The sequence below is a fragment of the Mytilus californianus genome, unplaced genomic scaffold, assembly GCF_021869535.1.
Source record: "Mytilus californianus isolate M0D057914Y unplaced genomic scaffold, xbMytCali1.0.p SCAF_3, whole genome shotgun sequence".
Classification (NCBI taxonomy): Eukaryota; Metazoa; Mollusca; class Bivalvia; order Mytilida; family Mytilidae; genus Mytilus; species Mytilus californianus.
Genome location: NW_026262679.1, coordinates 39,502,849 through 39,524,264, shown reverse-complemented (window position 1 = coordinate 39,524,264; position 21,416 = coordinate 39,502,849). Strand labels below are relative to the sequence as shown.

General features: G+C 32.1%; 2 protein-coding genes across 3 annotated transcripts in view; one reads left to right on the top strand and one right to left on the bottom strand.

The window, feature by feature from the left end:
- Window positions 1-13,083, bottom strand: part of LOC127734540 (uncharacterized) — a 30,333-nt gene extending 17,250 nt beyond the window's left edge. Inside the window, exons 1-8 of one of the 2 annotated variants that reach the window (XM_052244466.1) lie at window positions 12,907-13,083; window positions 11,491-11,558; window positions 10,068-10,144; window positions 8,307-8,347; window positions 6,779-7,598; window positions 5,554-5,826; window positions 1,111-1,169; window positions 52-117 (exon numbers count right to left, since the gene is read on the bottom strand). In XM_052244466.1, the coding sequence (XP_052100426.1) occupies window positions 52-117; window positions 1,111-1,169; window positions 5,554-5,826; window positions 6,779-7,598; window positions 8,307-8,347; window positions 10,068-10,144; window positions 11,491-11,511 (1,357 nt within the window). In that variant the 5' untranslated portion in view covers window positions 11,512-11,558; window positions 12,907-13,083. The remainder of the gene's footprint in view (window positions 1-51; window positions 118-1,110; window positions 1,170-5,553; window positions 5,827-6,778; window positions 7,599-8,306; window positions 8,348-10,067; window positions 10,145-11,490; window positions 11,559-12,906) is intronic. The other variant, XM_052244467.1, reaches the window with a different exon arrangement.
- Window positions 1-21,416, top strand: part of LOC127734551 (UPF0235 protein C15orf40 homolog) — a 53,587-nt gene that overhangs the window by 23,806 nt on the left and 8,365 nt on the right. The window lies entirely within an intron of this gene.

Here is a 21,416-nt window from a genome sequence, read left to right as displayed (position 1 = left end):
TGAAATACCTCCTGTCTTTTATTATTTAGAATAAAACACCACGCTACATACTGTATTCAAGAACCTGCTGAAGATGTCCCAACCAGTCTCTTATTGTCCGAGGCTGTTTCGTGTCATCTAGAAGAAAAAAAATATTTACAGATATTTTAAACAGAATTGATCAAATACTCAAAGTTAATTTAGATATGTTAAATTATTTTCTTTTCAAAGTGACGACGTTGTGAAATGTTTGTGCCTGATTGAGAATAAGTATTATCAAATGTACTATATTATAAGGTGTATGCTAGAAAATTAATGCCAATGTACATTGGCGATTTTTTGTGAAATAACAATTCTTACAATAATCATTGTATTAATCGTATCTACATCTCGTCTATCCATATGCCAAATCATCGAACATTAAAAGATAAAAATGGTCACCAAATACACTTGACTCTTTTTCCTTAATTTTTATTCGAAAGCGGATTTTAATCTCTTTCATTGGATATATATCAATGCTTATCGTAACTGTAAGTAACTTTAAATTTAAAGATAAGTAAGGTCTCACTGTTATCTAAGTGGTCGGTGCTAGTCTTTGACAATATATTTTGAATACCACGCTGATACTTATACCCCAGTGTGCATGAGATAAAAGTTTTTTAGGAATTCCATCCGAGGATATTTCTATCAAAATTTGTTCATTGGGCGCCCTCAGATAATGATACCGATCGTTGATTATAATAAGAATTTGCGTAAATTACACCTAACAACACGAAGGTGTCGCACAAAAAGTGATACACGCTTTTCTGTTTAGAGCATTTGCTATTCATGTGATTTTAGTGGTCATATGTTGTCTAAGTTGCACTATTTTGTTTTGTTCTCTGTTTTCAGCAACTTTTTCTTTTTAGTTACATTTAGCTAAATTTTAAAGTCACAAATCAAAGTCATCAAATAAAAAATGACACGCATGTTCCATATTGGTAAAATTTAAAACACTTGTTTAAATGTTTTTACATTAAAATGATCATCGTTTTTGCAAAAGACTGATATCATAACATATAGGTTTCCAGTCTTTGATTAAAAACATGCTCAAGGTACGCCATCGAAAATGACAATGTTTTATGAACTTACCGTTGCCATTCCTTTCGGCGTCCGTAAGAAAATCGGTTTCACTCCAAGGTCGACTAAAACTAGAAATCAATGAATTGGTGGATAAATGCAGAGAGAAAAACTTAAAAATGCATTTTTTAAAGTTCCTTAGAAAACATTTCTTGTTTTGTGATCATTTAAGGTATGTGTTTATCGCATGAAGAAATTCTGGATTCATCTTTGCAACAAACAGAGCAACAAAAATGGATATATTGAAAGAAGCCTTTAATATATTTTAACTCTCTATTCATATAATTAGATTAATTTTATTGTATTACAAAGACAAATTCACGGGTACGTTTGCCAACAATAAGCTGTTTGAAATTATTGTATCTCAGTTAATATGTCATCCTCATAAAATTGAGAATGGAAATGGGGAATGTGTCAAAGAGACAACAACCCGACCATAGAACAGACAACAGCAGAAGGTCACCAACAGGTCTTCAATGCAGCGAGAAATTCCCGCACCCGGAGGCGTCCTTCAGCTGGCCCCTAAACAAATATATATACTAGTTCAGTGATAATGAACGCCATACTAAACTCCAAATTGTACACAAGAAACTAAAATTAAAAATAATACAAGACTAACAAAGGCTAGAGGCTCTTGACTTGGGACAGGCGCAAAAATGCGGCGGGGTTAAACATGTTTATGAGATCTCAACCCTCCCCCTATACCTCTAGCCAATGTAGAAAAGTAAACGCATAACAATACGCACATTAAAATTCAGTTCAAGAGAAGTCCGAGTCTGATGTCAGAAGATGTAACCAAAGAAAATAAACAAAATGACAATAATACATAAATAACAACAGACTACTAGCAGTTAACTGACATGCCAGCTCCAGACTTCAATTAAACTGATTGAAAGATTATGTCTTCATCATATGAATATCAGGCACAATCCTTCCCGTTAGGGGTTTAGTATCATACCATCATAACATATATGAGAAGAACATAACCCGTGTCATGCCAACAACTGGTTTTTAAATAATTGTGTTTAGTGCCGATGCAAAGACCCTATAAGTGAATCAATATTAACGCCAAAATAAATATGCAATCTTTAATGACCTGACAACAGTATCGTAACTATATCCCTTCTTAATAAGTCTATTTAAAGGTTTTGTTAGCTTCAGAGGTGAATACTGACATTTTTGTGCTTTATAAAGAATATTTCCATAAAAAATTGGATGTGAAATACCTGAACGTATAAGAAGTCTGCATGTTGAGCTATATTTACGAATGATGTCCTTATACCGATGATAAAATTTAGTAAATGTTTTGACTAGTTTGTGATATCGAAAACCCTGATGTAATAATTTTTCAGTAATACATAAATTTCTCTCGTTAAAATCTAAAACATTGTTACATACACGAGCGAATCGTACAAGTTGAGATATATAAACACCGTAAGATGGTGACAAGGGAACGTCACCATCTAAAAATGGATAATTAACGATAGGAAATGAAAAATCATCTCTTTTATCATATATTTTAGTATTAAGCTTTCCATTAATGATATAGATATCAAGATCGAGGAAAGGGCAGTGGTCATTGTTAGTATTAGCTTTATTTAAAGTAAGTTCAACAGGATAAATTTCTTTAGTATACATACTGAAGTCGTCATTATTGAGAGCCAAAATATCATCCAAATATCTAAAAGTATTATTAAATTTGTGTATCAGATGTTGTTTCGATGGGTCTTTGCTGATTTTTGTCATAAATTGTAACTCATAGCAATACAAAAAAAGGTCCGCAATAAGTGGTGCACAGTTAGTCCCCATTGGAATTCCGATAACCTGACGATATACGGAATCTCCAAAGCAAACTAAAATGTTATCTAGTAAAAATTCAAGGCATATATAGTATCAAAGCATGTCCAATTGACATAGTTTTTTTGTTTATTGCTACTAAAAATGACCTAAAAGAGTTTGAACATATATATTCACATTCTGACTTTTTAAATGCCCATTTAATTAGGTGTGTGAATTTTTTCTTAATGAGAATGTGAGGCAATGTGGTATATAGGGTAGAAAAATCAAAACTTTGAACAGATTCAAAATCACCAATATATGCATGTAATTTATCAAGTACTTCCAACGAGTTCTTGACACTCCAAAAGTAATTAATTCCACTATTTTCAAAGGCCTTATTTGAACAATTTATTATCAGGTTTTTGTTTGTACCAAGTGTACTGGTAAGAAGAATAGACAATTAAGTAGTGGAACAATGGCTTGAAGACGAAATAAATCTATATTTGTAAGGTGTTTTGTGTAGCTTCGGAAGCCAATACATAGTTGGGACTTTCATTGTATTTGGTTCTGCTTGTAAAGCGGTAGCTAAAAGTTTATGTTTGTTACAGATGTCGTTTTCTGAAAATGGAGTCAGTTGGAATGTTGGTGAATTGGTGATTTCTTTTTTCAGAACCTCAATGTAAAATTTACGTCAAACAATAATAATATTATTAGCAGCTTTATCGGCCGGGACAAAAACAAATTCCTTGGCTAGTTCTTTTAGTTTATGTTTGATACGAGAAATAGGTTTATTGTGGTTATTGTTAAGAGTAAAATGTTCTTTAAAATGTTGAATACGTATATCAACTATGTTCATTACTGAATTAAAAAAAAGAGTCCAAAGATTTTTTGTCAGCTTTTTCCCGTTTTATCCATTTCAAACAGTAAGTATGGAGTGAGTCGTGGATGATATTACGACACTCATTCCAATTAATAATTGACGGGGGACGATATTTAGGTCCTTTACTGAGGAATGATTTTAACTCTCGGTCTTGAACGATGTTAAGATCTCCTGTTATAACATGGGAAATGGGTCCATAAATGTATTCGGAATTACTGCAATTACATGAAGTAGGTGTATTTTCACTGATATTAACATCTTTACACAATTGACTATAATTAAACACAAATTTCCGGGTAGATTTCTTGTAAATATAACAAATAAGAGGGAGCTCAGTATTATCAAAATATCCCGGAATTTTTTCTTTAACAGAATGGTCGTTAAAAATACCGGCAATATTTACAAAATCAAAACCTTTATTAACATACTTTATTTTAATAAACTGTTTTTTATGATCTTCAGGGCGATCAATTTTGGGAAACAGTTTAGAATAACAATATGCCATTATAATTTGAACGATTTCATACTTAGGACTGCTATATGAAATTGTGTTGCAATCCTCTAAAATTTTATTTAACTTATTAACCGGTAATGAACAGAGCTTTGTTTAACAGATAATGTCTGCCGTTGTTTTTTGAAATAGAAATTAGGTCCGAAATATTGGTATGATTGGTCCGAAATTTTCTTTGATTGCGATTTTTTTCTACGACCATGAGAACGGTTTTTACGAACAGTTTTAGAAACTATATCCAAAATGTTAACAGAATCGGTTCTTGATATATTACCAATTCCCATGATATTATCATTAAGACCAAGAGGGTAGACTGTCTGTAATTTTTTAATCCAATTTAATTCAATTATTTTCCGTGATCGTACAAACTTTGAATGAGATTCACCAGCTTGAACTGCTAAATATTTAATAGGATGATTGTGCTTCTTAAGGTGTTGATAAATGATACTTTTGAATTTATTGGGTCTTTTAAAACGATACAGATGTTCTTGAGTGCGTTTAGATAAATATCGTCCAGTTTCACCTACGTACTGAATACCGCATCCCGGTTTGTTTCATGTTCACACTATACACATTAGAATTGTTAGAACCTCTAGAAAGTATACGCAGTTGGCATTTATAACGTACAGCATGCTTTGATTTCATTTGATATCGTTTTAGTTGAAGAAAAAATGACAAAAAAAAAAAATGACCAGATATGGTAGTCACATGACTTTCATTGTTGTCTTTAGAAATGGGGTCAAACCGGGGTCAGCTTTCCGACTGTTTATCGGCTATTTCTTTTGGTTGAGAATATGAAGTAAAATGAAATTATAAGTAAAACTACTTTTAAGCGTACAAAACGTTGGGATAGTTGTTCGGTTGTATGAATGAAGTCGCGTGCATTTCATTGATAAATTGAAGCGGTCGGACATGATCACGTGACCTTGCTGCACTGATGCATGCCGTCATTGCCTAATATTTTCGAGTATCAAGTCCTGTCCATGATCTTGAAATTATTAGGCAGTAAGATCAAAGGGAAATGTACAAATTGCAAATAACTAAAACTACCTCCAATATGTCCAAGTATATAGATAGGCATTTGTAGCGATAAATCGTTTGCGGTTATGCGGTGTAAGGGAACACCAATCAGTCATTTCTACAGAAAAAAATAATTACAAAAATAGTCTATACTTCGTTATAAGGCTACCATAGTTGTTAAACATATGTATAATTCAGTACAGATAAATACAGAAGCTTCAATTGTACAATATCTAACCTGTTATATATATAGTTTATTACATACCTTTCTGACGGTACAACATTTGGTTTGGTATGATGAATGAAAGGTTGCTCTATATTGGGTACTGGTGAATATTCTTCTGGAACTTCAATTGTTGAAGATGAAATTATACATCCTTCAAAACATGCTAAACTACCATGAAAGCTCACACGGTTATCATATTGAATATCTGATCTTGTGGTTTTGTATCCAAAGTCATTTTTTGTACATCTAGTACTCATTTGTGGTAAATTAATCAATTCACATTCATCTTCACAGTCTTTTACAGTTGAATCGCTACAAAACCTTAATGTATACATATTTTCTAATACATTTTCAATTCTATTTGTATGACAATACGAGAAAAAATATTAGAACAAAAGGCGTAAAGTTATAACCTTTTGCAATATGTTTATTAAGCCAAAGAGAAATATTTGTTAACTTTATAGACAATATTACTGTTAGAATATGGATGCGAAATCAAACTTTTTATTATATTTCTGTCTGCAATTGGAATCACTCTTCCACAACAAATCTCTATATTGACAATACAATTCAGTACACGTTGTGACCAATTTATGATATCTACATCATTATTGTAAAAAGGTTAATTACTTATATTTGTTTTTTTTAGACAGTTTAGTTTCAACACTTTAGTATCTACTTCAAAATATATCTATGTAGGATTCAAATGCACACGGAAACAAATGTTACATTATTTATATTTGAACTTCTTCCGTTATATATTTGATACTTGCAAATCTAGTACAGCACTTGTTTTTTTATAGTGTTTCCTTTGGTTTGTATATACATCTTTCGTTGATCAAAAGTTCTCTCTTTAGACAGATATCAGTATATTTATAGTATTCATCTAAAATGTTGTATTTTATGGACCTCTTTTAAATATCATTGAAATGAAATTCCATGGCTTTTATTGCATTTTTAAGAATATGTTTTTTTCGCCTGGGTTTTTTTTATTTCACAACGGGTAAGTGTTGTTCCAATGTGAAATAAATATTACAGTAGTACTGGGATTACCTCAATGTGGAATTAATTTTCATGGATTCTAATTGGTTATCTTGTTGTATTGTAAGTGGTGCTCGGAAAATGATACGCATCTTGAACATAAAATAGTTGAGATTTCTTGCAATTTCTACGAACCCCTTTGTTAAAGGTAGCAAATGTTGAAAAGCAGAGCTACAAAGTGATTTAATGTACATAATATCTAACATGTAATTATGTGACATACCTTTTCAGTGACATGAATCTGCGTTTTGTTTCGAGAGAAAAATTCTCAGTTTGCTTAATATTAGGTACTGGTGAGCATTCTACTGGAACTTGAAAAGTAGAAGATGGAAAGTCATTACCTTCAAATCTTGGCGAAGTACCATGAAAGCTCATACGATTATCATTTTGTATATTCCAACTTTTGCATTTATATCCAAATTTATTGATGGTGCACCTTTTATTCGGCTTAGTACAATTCATGCTGTTTTTTGAAAGCTGTACGGTGTGAGTTGTATGGATACTTCTGTCTTTGTTTGGCACATTGTCTTCTTCTTTACATGCAAATTGACCATTATCATCACATGTGCATCGATGTTCTTCAGCATCAGTAATATACTTACTGTCATCTTTATGCGTTCTTCTCGAAAAATCATTACAAATTGACACGTTGTAAACGTCTATTGATAAATCTGTTTTGTATGGACACATTGTCTTACATATGTCGGGTTTAATTGTGTGTTCTGAATTCATATTATAAATAGGCTGATCAAATTTGGCATTTCTACTATTTTCAGTCTCGTCCGAATCTTTTCTTACAGGTACACTGATATTTGTCAAACAAGTAGTTGTAGAATGATTTCTATTTTTATTATTTCTTTTATCTGTTGTATCTAATAGATTTTTCGTCTTTTCTGAAGTTCTGTTGTCTTGAAGATTTTCTACCGCAACAACAAATTTGTTTACTACTTCTAACAAAGAATGAACTAGTAGATTAATATCGGTCAGTTTGGTAGAATTGTTATCGCACTGTGTCTCTAAGTTTTGTACATGTTCTTCCAGATCTGTAAAACAGTTGTTTAAACATGTACGCAAAATATTTATGAATAGTTCTCTAAATATAGTTGGTCTTTTATAGCTTTTCCCCTAGTTTTTCAATTTTCTTAAAGCTTGATATAAATCTTATAGTTCGCTTTGCTTTAACTAAAACTTCTAATGTTTCGGGGTTGAAAATTCTATTCAATTTCAATATAACATAGAGTTTGATGTTTCCTATTCACAAGATGATAATGTAGCTCCTAAAATCATAAAATGTAAAACAATGATATTCCTTTAACTGTTTATCTTATCGACAAAATAGTTTGCTGTTTCATTTTAAAGGATAATTACTGGACAATATGATGCAATTTATAACCTCTATAATCTGAGAGACATATACTAGTATTATTTGTCTCTGATAAATATAATGATTATATCCCACCGGCTCTATAAACACATTACTGATATTCATGTTCAAATGCAATGCTCGTTTAATTTTCCAAAATAAAACATATAAAATATCCCGCAAACGTCGACTGTGATTGTGTAACGTTATTGTAAATGCACAGACTGTGGAATTGACTACAGACGTCATTCGATAAGAAGTGGCGTTACATATCACAATACTGAATACATGTAATTGAATGACGTCAATTTGCAGGCAAATTATTGGAAACAAACTCGATCAAACACATATTTAATGTGTGTACAAATGATTAACCATAACTACTTACTTTCCAGTCGTCTGATCGTTTGCTTGGAATTCTCAACTAAGCTGAAACGAAAATAAACCCGTATTATTTCCATAAGGAAGAAGTTGACGATTCCGATAGAATATTTAGTGAAAACTTATTTCAGGTATCAAATCTTCAAACAGTATCCATCAATGAATCGATACTAGTGTTGGTGGACGGTTAACGCCGATGCTATCATCAACCTGATAATCATCGCCCCGGTAATGAATGAAATACCAGACATGCATATTTTTTTTGTACATTTATTGTTCATAAATGAGAAAATCAATTGATATCAGTCATAGATGGCCTCAGCGACATTAATATTTTGCACAAAGTTTTGGAATTACGGGCTTTAAGAATTACTAAAATTCGTTATTGGTTTGCTTTCAATAAGTTTTAATATGAGCGCAACAAATTAGTGGTATGTAAATTAAACATTCATATGGTGTATTAAAAAAGAGACGGAAGATAAATGGACATTCAAAAATCATAATTCTAGATAAAAAGACAACGCCATGGAAAAAAACGAAAGAGGACTAAAAGACAAACAAGTTAACAAAATACTAGATCAGAAGATGGATGGATGCTTAACGTCCAGCGGCAAATTAATATGCATATTCAGGACGAGAACATGTTAATGTAATATGAATATTTACCCTGCTTTGTACTAGACCGCAATGCTTAGTCGGATATTTAACGTGCTAGCTCACAACGTAACAGTCCACAGGAAGACATGTCACCTCAACCGGACACATTATTATGACTCCGAGCCAACCAGTCTTTGCTCTTACTCCTTAATGCCACTTGCTTGGAGAAGCAGCAAATACCAATTTTAAAGTCTTTGGTTTGACCCAGCCGAGATTCGAACCCACGACCTCCCGCACTCGAAGCGAACACGCTACCACGAGACCAAAATACTAGAAGGAAAACTAAAGACTAACATGAACCCCACCAAAAACTGGAAGATCTCAAGTGCTCCGGAACTATAAGCATATTCTGATCTACTAGTGGCACCCGTCATGTTGCTAATGGTGCATTGTAAGCATGGTAAGTGGTCTTGGGCTGTTTTCTGCTCTTTGGTCGGGTTGTTGTCTCTTTTTAAGTAACTTTAATGACTTCTTCCTAACTTAGAAATGTGTTTTCAGATTGTAGCTTAAGATTACTTTAAACACTTTATTGCTATAGAAATACAGATATGCGTTATAAAATAAGGTACTTATAACCATACAAATCAGCTCTAGATTGAGGTTTTCTTTCGATATGTCACGGTTTATCAGTCATACACACTGTAATATTGAAAAGACAAACTATTATTCTACCGAAGTTTTGTACATGTTTTCATAGCAGCAGTCTTGATATCACCAAATTGAATTGGGATTTAATAATCAGAATGGTAGCTTTTTAAAAAATTTCTAACAAGAACAAGAGGTGCATTAAACATATTTTCAAAACAAAGACATCTCAATGGTCAAATGAAAAAAAAAATGAAAGAAGAACAACTGCCCACAAAACATGACAAAGACAACTAAAATCTGAAGATCACAATATCACCAAATACTTTGATGAAGACATGTGCTCTGAAAGATTAGCCATTCCCGCTGCAGCAGTGGCACTTGTTGTGTTTATAATGAGATGTACAAATTTTGTAATGATTTTAAATTTATAAATATATTATATCGCAGCATGTTTACTTTTAAAACATAAACACGGTTGATAACTAAAGTGACTCATTTCCGTACGATATATTATGTTACCTACGTAAGTGAATTTAGACGTTGCCATACAGTTTTCTGTTGCCTTTTCATTTCTTGGACTGCATCCAAAATTGAGTCCATCTGAAATTAAACACTGATATTAGCAATGAAGTTGCTTTGACATGTATATATGATGAATAAGTTGCTTTAACTTTAGATTCGAACGATTTTTTTTCGCTTAATTCGCATTTTGGATCATGTAGTAAACAGTCGCAGCGTTATTCAGGCACAATTAGCGATGTTATGATCTAAAACATTAAAAGAATATCAGAAACTACCAAAAATATAGGACATTTAAACTACACCAACCAAGAAATTTAATCATGATTAAAAAGACATACAACTAAAGACACACAATAACGAATAACACATGGTCCAGATAGTCCGATTTTGTGCAGCCACAAAATCCGGTGGGGTAAATGAAGTCAACAGATGTTAACCGATGTTCAAATTTCATAAATCGATTAAGAAGTTTAACGTAAAGCCAGCTTAACGTACTTAAACCTCTCCTGTGCCTTTTTATACGTAGAACTAAAAAAGAAACCCCACATTTCAGCTGGTTAAAGGATGACAATACATAATTTGAAAGCAAAGTCAAATTGGCTTGCTATGAAAGTAAGCTGCCGCTAGATAATTAGGTACCACATCTGTTAGTTGAATACAGCTACTGAAAAACCTATATCAGAAACACCAATCAGTTTTGGATGTGCTTTTTACCTGACGTATAATAATAGATAATTTGATTAAGTTTATAGACTTGCACAGACTCTATACAAAAAAAAAAAACACTTGCAAAAAAGAATAACAAAAATACTCCAAGGCAAATTAAAAATGGGAAAGTCCATAAAAACTGATAAAACCAAACGCTATCAATGAACGGAACAAGTGGCAAAAACCACTGCCATTTTCCTGACTTGGTACAGGTGTTTTCCGAAGAAAAAGTTGGGTTAAACCAAACCTGGTTGTATAGGTAGCTACAACTTTTATGACAGTTGTTTATAGTTCCGTTATGTTTACAAAATTCGGTAACCAATCCAAACAGACATAATAGATTAATGTGACAATAATAAGGAAACAGCAGTAAAAAAATGTGTAAACATCCATCACAGACGTACAACACAACTGACGAAAAAATGCATACAAACACACAAATCAATCTATCAAAGACGCCAAAAAAAAGGTGTAGCAATATTTCATTTAAATGAAAGACAATTGGGTTTCATAGGCACTAGGACAATAAAAAGATGCAATGCTCTGAAATAGTTCAACCGATACAACAGAAGACATGTTACATTTCTTGTAAGATATTTATAAAAGGTTTTAAAGGAAATGCTTTTTTTTTAGTTATTGCCTTTTGGCAGATTAAATATATGCAACGGGTGACGTTGGAGCATTGTTATTTTATTGTAATGGATTAAGTTTATTACCGAAACGTTGTCCGTTCCCATTTTAGTACTTTTTGATCACTACCATTAGGATGTAAGACAGTTTCGCCCTGAAAAAAAACAAACAAACTGGCAAACAGCTAGAAGTAGGTAAGTAAATAATAGCTAAATTGATAAAGTCAATACTTCTGATTGACAGTATTTTCATGAATGGCCCCATAAATGATGCTACTCTGCAAGATATGGAAAACAAATGACCGAATCATATTAACAACAAAGAAATTTTTTCTAGTTTTTTTCACGATTCCCTTCTTAGAATTAAAAAAAAAGTAGATTAATGTGCAAGCACATAGGCCTCTTTCTAACGCTGCAATCTTGTTTTTTTTTGTTTACATCATAAACAGATATGTCTAAAGTGTAGAGTTGACACGAATGTTGGGAAGAAGAAATAGAGACCAGAACGGGACAAATAAGAACCGTCAAACTTGTGGTAATATCTTACTCATACAAAATGTAACTATAACACTAACGTTTTCATCTAATGAAAATCATCTAATGGAAAAGTACAGATATGGTGTATTTCAGAATACAGGACATAAAAAGACTATAAGTTGCACTTTGTGAAAAAAAAGCTGATGCACAAACCAAGCCTTTTTTGGGGAGATATTTAATATTTATATATATTTTTTTTGTTTTCCTACTGGTTCCCAGATATGATCTCCATGTAAATTGTTTTATTTTCTTTTGGAATTTTACCAATGTAAATAATGTTGGATAGCGCACACATTGAATTCTCAGGATGACTCAAGGTAAAGGGAGGGTAGTACATAATTTTAGTATAAGTCTAAACTCTTTGAAGTTCATGGCATATAAATGTGTATATTATGCCACACAAGCCTATGTTTTGAACTTTGCAAGAATTTCTTTTAGTCGTAAAAGAAGTTCCTATGGGAAATAGCATTGCCTAGATGAACCGAAGTGCAACCTAAAGCTATTTATAAACCCCAAAACAAAGGAAAGTCATTACAAGCCTATAATGTTCGATAGCTGCCTATAAATAAATCTCGATTTATTTTAGACAATATAAGTTGCGTAATTCTGAAACAATTACCTTCTTATAGGTTCCTAAAATCGATTTTGCTTGTTATATTGAAACCCAACTATTGTCTTTACTACAACTGTTACAACGTTTCCTTTATTTTTGTTATTTAATTTGTTTTGATTTCGTTTGTTTTATTTTCAAATTTTTTATGTGTATTTTTAGGCATTGTCCTATTTTAACCGTATATTTGAATAGTTTTGGGTATTTTTTCCTTGCTTGTCGAATTTGAATTTATTACCAAAATAATCCCACACTTACATCTTCCTTTATACGTAGGAAGAATGTATTAAATGTCTTGACAGGGTACACATTAGCATCGCATCATTATCCATAAATTAAAATATGAAACCACCTACCTTGGAAGTAATTGAATTGCTTAATGTTATCCCATAGTTTCCACACCTTTATGTAAACAACCTTAATTCCTGTAGAATTCAAATAAGATAATTGATTATCTTTATGTTTTCATACCTTGAAACTCATTACATAAGAACTACATGGAAATGGTTTAAATACATTTAAAATATATCTTTGTTTACTATGCTATGTCAAATCGGTTTAAACATTATAATAAGTATAAAGTAATCTTTCCTTTAAACAACAATTTTCGGTGTGGTTTTCCCATATTACAGTATTTCTATAAATACTTGATAAACTTCCTTAAAATTACATTGTAATGTGAGCTCAGGATTTAAATGTCGTTTACACAAAATATAATATAAAAAAAAAATATTTTTCAAGTAAAACCAAACCTGATATAAAAGAGTAGATTTGTAGCATACATAGTGTAATCTATGTCATATCCCTACTTATTAAATGATAAAATCAGGCGCAATACGGATAAACAGCATGTACTGATGAATCCGTCTTGTTGATATTAATACGCCCGGTCCAATATTGAGAAATCAGTGGGCTTATCAATACAGGAAATTCACCTCCGGTATAATCCACAGCCTTTCCCAGTACAACTTTTGATTATCATCACTGTTTCATTTCCGTTGATCAATCATCAGATCACAGAAGGAGTAAGAATGGCTAAAATGTCTGATTAATTCTTCCCAGCTACTTTTTATTTGCTAGATAAGATGATTTAAATTAGCAACTATTAAGTACTTGGACGAGAAATCAGAAATTTCATTAATATTGACCAAAAGGCATCGTTACTGCGAAAAGACAAGTTGAAATAAAAATTCCGGTATCTCTTTCTCGGTAAGTTTCTCAGTTTAATAGAAAAATTATAATCATAATGAAAGTTTTATGAGCTGGCTGTTTCTGTATTGGCCTTGTTATAGATTCTGGATCAGCCGTCTTGGCTCTCGACTCATCGAATCTTTGGACCAATACAGCTAACCTCTTTAATCTTTAATCTTAATGGCCAATACAGAAACAGTCAGTTAATAACACGATAGTATCATCTGTATCAATTTCCGTTTTTATTTCTTAGTGGAGCCCGTATTATCTCAGTTGACATATTATCTGCACATATTTTTCCTGTATTCAGACATGATAATCATCACTTGCCAACAGTTAAATACACTTTAGAAAGCGTTTAGATTTTATGATTTGTTGCAAAAGTAGGAAAAAACAAAATGTTGTCACCTGTTTACTTTGCAAACGTTCGAATATCGTTCATATACAGAAGAAGAGCATATAAAAGCGAAAACAAACTAATTTACTATTTTGGTGTGTTATACCTCCACATTATAAAGTACCCAGTAAACCAACAGTAAATCAGATGCCATAATAGTCAAATCATTTTCAAATCACACATTTAGGAGTCATATGTCATATGTTCTCTCTATGAATTCCAATGAGAATATTAGGTATAAATGTTAATTGATTCAGAAAACTGGACGAACATATCGGCTGTAGTGGTAAAAATTTTGAGTGTCAATTTTAAGTTTTTTTCCTAACTGTGTATTGTTACCTAAGTCTAAGTCTAAGTCGGACGGTAGACACATTAACTGTTCATTAAAACCGTTATTATTGAACCAAATTTTCTAAGTTACTTAGGCTCTTCTTGAAGGCAAACTTTTTTTGTTTTTTTAAAATCATGAATTTATAAAAACGCTGAAACTGTAATACAGTGTTTCAACAATAAGTTTGTTTTGATAAATTTATGTCGCCGTTTAAAGGAAATTTCAGAACGCTTCATTTCATTTCTGAATTTTTGCTAGTTATATTTATGTAAATGATGAAATTATTTTTCACCACGTATACGGCGAAATGTTCTCATACTTTTTTTTTTCATGTTATTTATAAACACAAACGGAGGTGAACAAATGTATGGTATAGATTGTAAAATGTATGTATCATCAGAAATCCATTACTATAATTACTATAATGGACTTCAGCTGGTATAATTGAATACTTTTATAAAATAAACATAAATAACAGATCTGACATCGTCCTCAACTGTAGATAAAAGATTTCTGTTTTATTCAAATGAAGTTATCCCCATAAAATAAACTAATGTAGAAGTTATCATATAAATGAAAATTCAGTATGTTAATCAGAATTAATTGTAACTAAATATCAAAGTTTGCTACATGTTATCAAATATCTGAAATAGCGACATTTTATAATTTTATAATCTATGATTGCGGATAAAAATTAGAAACTCGGGTCCCCGCGACTATCTTCATTATCGTCCGTCCCCTATTAAAAGGGGCAGATTCTACATTTTGTAAAAGTTATGATATGAATGTCTATCTATCGTTGGAGGGAGTTTAGTGGCTGTCAGATACATGTTTTTGTCCAACTTGTGCCATTAGATTATGACTTTCAAAAATATAATAAGAAATAACGGTATCGTGCTTATTTTGCTCTGCTGATACAGCTAATGAATTAAAACACACAAAGAAGATGAGACACGTGCCCCGGTATCCATGGGAATCATTTCATCACTCTCAATTAATTACAAAATTCAAAGGATGTTGTGTCGTGGTTCAATGTGTTTTCATTTGAAAATATCTGATTTATAAACCGCAATGATGTTTCAGGGGAAAGGTCAACCTTCGTCAATTGACTTATTTCATTCATGTAAATCCGACCATATGTCCATGACGTTAAAATGTCACTGATTGCTATAGATACATGTAAACATTCCTCTTGAAAAGAATACTGATAACGTATGTGTCCAGTGACAAAAATTTCATGCATATTAATGACTCGTATCAAAGATGTCGTAATCGCACGTTTCTAGTACACAAACATCAAATACATCTTTTGTTTTCAAAAATGTGTGATGTTAAATTTGTAAATGGACAACACCGCTTCCTAGTCCTCGGATAAAAGGCAGCATTTAGGTCTAGAAGAAAAGTAGGTAAAGATTTGACATACAACATTAAAGTCAAAGGATTCAAAGAAAAAAAAAATGAAAGCAAAAGCTGTAAATAAATACGACCTTGAAGTTTAATTTTTTTTTATTCATTTCTTACATACGGAACTATTACGATGGCTGTATCTACAGTTGTTGGATAGACCCATGCTACTACTGAATTTGATGTTCCCGATTCGACTGATGCTAGCCCGAGATATTAAAAACTTAGATCCAATACAATAACCAGATACATAAAAACGTAATTGAAAGATATAGAAATAATTACAAAAAAAGAACAGCACATAAGTTACAAACTACAATTTAAGCAGAAAGAAAAAGAAAAAAGACCCATACATTTTATATATACATGTATATGTATATGCTACATTTGTCTAATGATAAATATTTCAGTGTCCAACATTAAATCTATGCTAAGATAATTCGCCTCTACATTTTCCGTATAGATGAAATATATGATCTGCCAAGCAGCACACCATGTTTTTTTCAGTTGTCAGAGTTCATAGTTGCATAAAATCTGTAATACCACCAAGTAAGGCTACGACTATATCGCCATCATCTTGCTGAAAAAAGCGTACAGATTCTTGAACTGGTACAATTCCGTAAAACATGATATTTCTTTCATCCAAAATGTGTTCACAGTACATAATTAAATGTTGAACAACATCAGTGGAAAGACAACCACATAAAGAGCATTGGTCATCCTTTATTGCTATTGAGCCTAGTTTTACCATGAATAATAATTTATCATTCAAATGCAGGTAGACAACGGCAAGATGTAAAAGTGTGTGAACTGATAATATGTTGTGAAGTTTGTAGTAACGACGAAGTTCTCGACATTGAACAGACGATTTCGCAGGTAGACAACGGCAAGATGTAAAAGTGTGTGAACTGATAATATATTGTGAATTTTGTTGTAACGACGAAGTTCTCGACATTGAACAGACGATTTCCAAATATTTTCTTCTCGGATTTTAATTGATAGACTCACAATTGTAAAAATGAAGAAATATCCAAAAAACGGAGAGAATAATTAATGGAAAGAATACTTAGATAAAAATATCTTGTTTTTGTGAGGGATAAATCGACTAGTTTGTAAAAATACTCTGAATCAAACAAAACCTTGTATAAAAGGACATAATTGCTTACATCCACTTCATTTGAACTTTGGTGGATATGTGTCTGTATGAACTTTGTTTCTCATTAACTACAAATTACATAGTTACAGAGAATATATATATCGTAGAGTTGTCACTTGTTTAGACGTACTTACTATCCTTTACGATAGATAATTTAGCTAATCTGCAATCAATTCCATCTTCATGCCTAATATATCATGTATTGTGTTACAACTCTAGATTCCACTGACGGGAAAAGGTAACACTAAGCCACCGAAAGCTGAGTTTTTAGTTCAGTCTAGGTGGCCGAGTGGTCTAGAGATCTGGACACAGTGCAGGCGGTGTTGTCTCGATATCCCAATAGGATGGGTTCGGATCCGGGCGAGGGAAGAACAAAAATTTGCTTTCGCAAATTTGCAGATCTAACATTATTGTGCTGATTTGAATATAAATATATATATATATAAACAATTACATTAAATATTAAAGTACACGTTAACAATACAAACATAACAGGAGACCTCAAATCGTCGAAGACCGTGAGGTCATAACTTTTCTTAAGAAAGGACCGAAATATCGTCCTCCATCTAAAATAGATTGGAAACAGTGTCGTCAGGTCATTAAAGACGCTCTGTCTGTCTACTGTAAAAATTGGTGTAAACGTGAAAAATCTGATAAAAAATCTCTAGACAGTTATTTGAATAAAATTATGAATACTGTTAATATTCGTATATCTCATTTTGAAAACGATTCTGAAATTAGTAATAGGGTCCATGATATTCCCATTTCAAGAATAAAAAATAAACTCCAAGTACTCGCAAAGCGGTTTGTGTTCGTACCGGCAGACAAAGCAGAAAATAATGTAGTGGTGGTGTGACGCATATACTACACGGAAGTTCTCCAAAACGAAATTACAAATTCATCTACATTCAAGTCCGTACGCTCCACAGAGAGTCAAATTGTAAACAAGCATATCACTGCCACTACCCAGCTTAAAGCCTCTTCCGAACATTTGAAAGTCCCTATTATGTACTGGTTACCTTAATTGCACAAAAAACCATTTAAATTCCGTTTCATCTCCGCATCTAGTAAGCGTTCTACTACCAATCTATCAGTGCTTCTAACTACCTCCCTTACTACTTCCAAACAACCTGTTATTAACTTTTGTAATAAAGCTTATGAAAATAATGGTATTAATTATTTTTGAAGTGTTAAAAATTCTTTATAGGTTTTAAATAAAATACATGCTTTTGATGGTCCTTTTAATTCTGTTGACAGTTATGATTTTTCTACTCTATACTACACTTCCACACAATCTTATCAAGAAAAAGTTTTCATATTTAATAAATGGTCTTTTGAAAAATCTCATTACAAATTTATTTGCTGTAACTCGTTTAAAGCCTTTTTCTGTAACGAAAAGGGAAAGTATGCTAGATACACTTACTGGAAATGTGAAGATATGATTGAAGCTTTAAATTTTCTCCTGGACAACATATATGTACGTTTCGGCGATAAAGTGTATCGACAAGTAGTAGGTATTCCTATGGGCACTAACTGCACCCCTTTAATAGCAAATTTATTCCTGTATTGCTATGAATCTCAGTTTATGACCAAACTCAGTAAAGACACGTCATTGTTACATTTGGTTGATACATTCAACAATACCGTCCGTTCTCTAGATGATATTTTTTCGTTAAATAATCCAGAGTTCTCTAAATATACTACCGAAATTTTGCCCAATAGAACTTACTTTAACTAAATCTAACATAAACAGCAGTAGTTGTCCTTTTCTAGATTTGGACATTTCAATCTCTAAAGGAAAACTCCATACGAAAATTTACGACATAAGAGACGAATTTTCATTCCCTATTGTTAATTTTCCTTTTTTAGACGGCGATATTCCTTTGGCTCCATCATACGGTGTTTATATATCCCAACTCGTTCGTTATGCCCTTGTGTGTAGTGATGTCATACATTTTAACGAACGTAATCAATGCATCACTGGTAAATTATTAAGTCAGGGATTTCTTTACCATAAATTACGTAAAACTTTTACCAAGTTCTTTCATAGATACAAAGATTTGATTAGTAAATTTGGCTGTATCTGTAGAAAACTGATTAAAAACGGTATTTCACATCCTAAATTTTACGGTAATATTGTACTTAAAGCGCGGAAATCACTATGTGATCCGTGTTAACTCATCGAACCTTTAAACAAACTTATTAGTAAAGGTTATCTTACCAATGTTGTAATTAGATCTTTGAATATAGTTTACATTGGCCCTTATATCGATTTTGTCATCAGCAAATGAAAACATAACTAAATTTGTATTCTTTTCAAACGGGATGTATAAAGACACACCCACGTTCATTTTGATCTATAAAGAGGTTAAACTCCTACTATCCTACTGTCTGTCGATACATTTATTTTTGGCATTGCACTAGTCATGTCTTCTTTGACTATCTATGACGTTAATATACTAAATCCCTGGGATGTGTTTTAGTTGATTTTAGTCTCTGATGCATGATTTTTTATTATTAATTGTTTTGGCTTTTAACTAGCTGTCAGTAACTGCGAGTACTCTCAAATCGTACTTTCTTGTTTATTTGACCTGTTGATACTAATTGTTATGCTTTTCTGTTATTTAATGTTATTCAGGGTTATATCTGGTCTATATACCAGCTTTGATAAGTGTTTAGTATTACTATAAATTTTCACTTCGTACTATGAACATCAAAATTATTTATTTTGTAAAAATATTTCCTTTCTATATTGGAACTGTACACGTATACCTTACAACAAAACTATTTTCATTTACCTGTGTTTAAACTAATTGCAAATGGCTGATATTTTTGTTCGAGCATATTGTTTTTCTTAAATTGTTTAACATTTCATACCGGTATAACATGTTACTTTTATTATTCTTCCCTTAGTTTATTTATTTTGTATTTACATTGTATCATAGGTCAAATTTATTTGTTCAGTGTATGTTCACTGGTGTTAATATGTCCTTTGATTGAGTTAAGCTATTTCAGTTGATATTTTATAGTGTGTCTTTCTATGTTGTGATGTTAACATATTGTTTCAGAAAAAGGGTGAAGGTTTGGTACAATTTAAACGTTTAAACCCGCTGCATTTGTTTGCACCTGACCTAAGTCAGGAATCTGATGTTCAATAGTTGTCGTTTGTTGATGTGGTTCATAAGTGTTTCTCGTTTCTCGTTTTTTATATAGATTAGACCGTTGGTTTTCCCGTTTGAATGGTTTTACACTAGTAATTTTTGGGGCCCTTTATAGCTTACTGTTCGGTGTGAGCCAAGGCTCGGTGTTGAAGACCGTACTTTGAACTGTAAAGGTTTACTTTTATAAATTTTGACTTGGATGGAGAGTTGTCTCATTGGCACTGATACCGCATCTTCTTATTTCTATATAAAGTATTGAATTACAAACTAACCAGTAGGAGTGACCCTCACATTTATAATTTTTATAAATCTACATAGTTTTTCAAGAACAATATAGTTACTCGAGCTCATTAATTATTGAAATCGATATATATTTGGACAAAAAGTACAAAAGTGTGGTAACAACCTCTTTCTGTCTCGATTTAGAGCATTACATGACATGACATAATGTCTCATTGGCAATCATACCACATATCCTTATTTTTATATTATCAAGATGCTTGCTGTCTCGATTGACAACATATTTGTAACGTTTGGAGGACGAGTTTGTCAACAAACAATCGGCATTCTCATGGGAACCATCTGTGCTCCTGTTCTTTCCGGCTTGTTCCTTTATTCATATGAGGCAGAATTCATACAGGAGATTCTAAGGAAATACGAAAAGGAGCAAGCATTATCCTTTAACTTCACGTAGATGATTACCTCTCACTAAATAATTCATAGTTTGGTGACTATATTGAAAGCATCTATCCCATCGAACTTGAAGTAAAGGATATAAGCCTTCAAATATATCCGATTGAAGTGCGGACAACGAGGAGAATTTAGTTGCAGCAGGTAGTTCTCTCCTATTACATCCTTATTCCTTCTAGGGTTTTATTTCTCATAAGGCGAATGAGAAAAAAAAAAAAAAAAAAAAAAAAAAAAAAAAAACACATGAAGCTTGAAGGCAGCTTCACGTTGCAGAAAAAGGTTCAACCATATCGAGTGCACCGCAGTCGATTTTATTTCAAATCCAACACTATTAAATATGATGAATGAGCACACACATGAAGAGTTACAAGCGTGAAAGCAATTATGATCCAAATACTATTTCTTTTACTTGCAAAAATGAACTAATATAGTTATAATATCTAAATTCATTGGCATGAAATATCCGGAGATCAAAATACCGATCAGACGTATTCACCTATTATGCATGAAAAAAATACTGATTCATAATTTTTCTC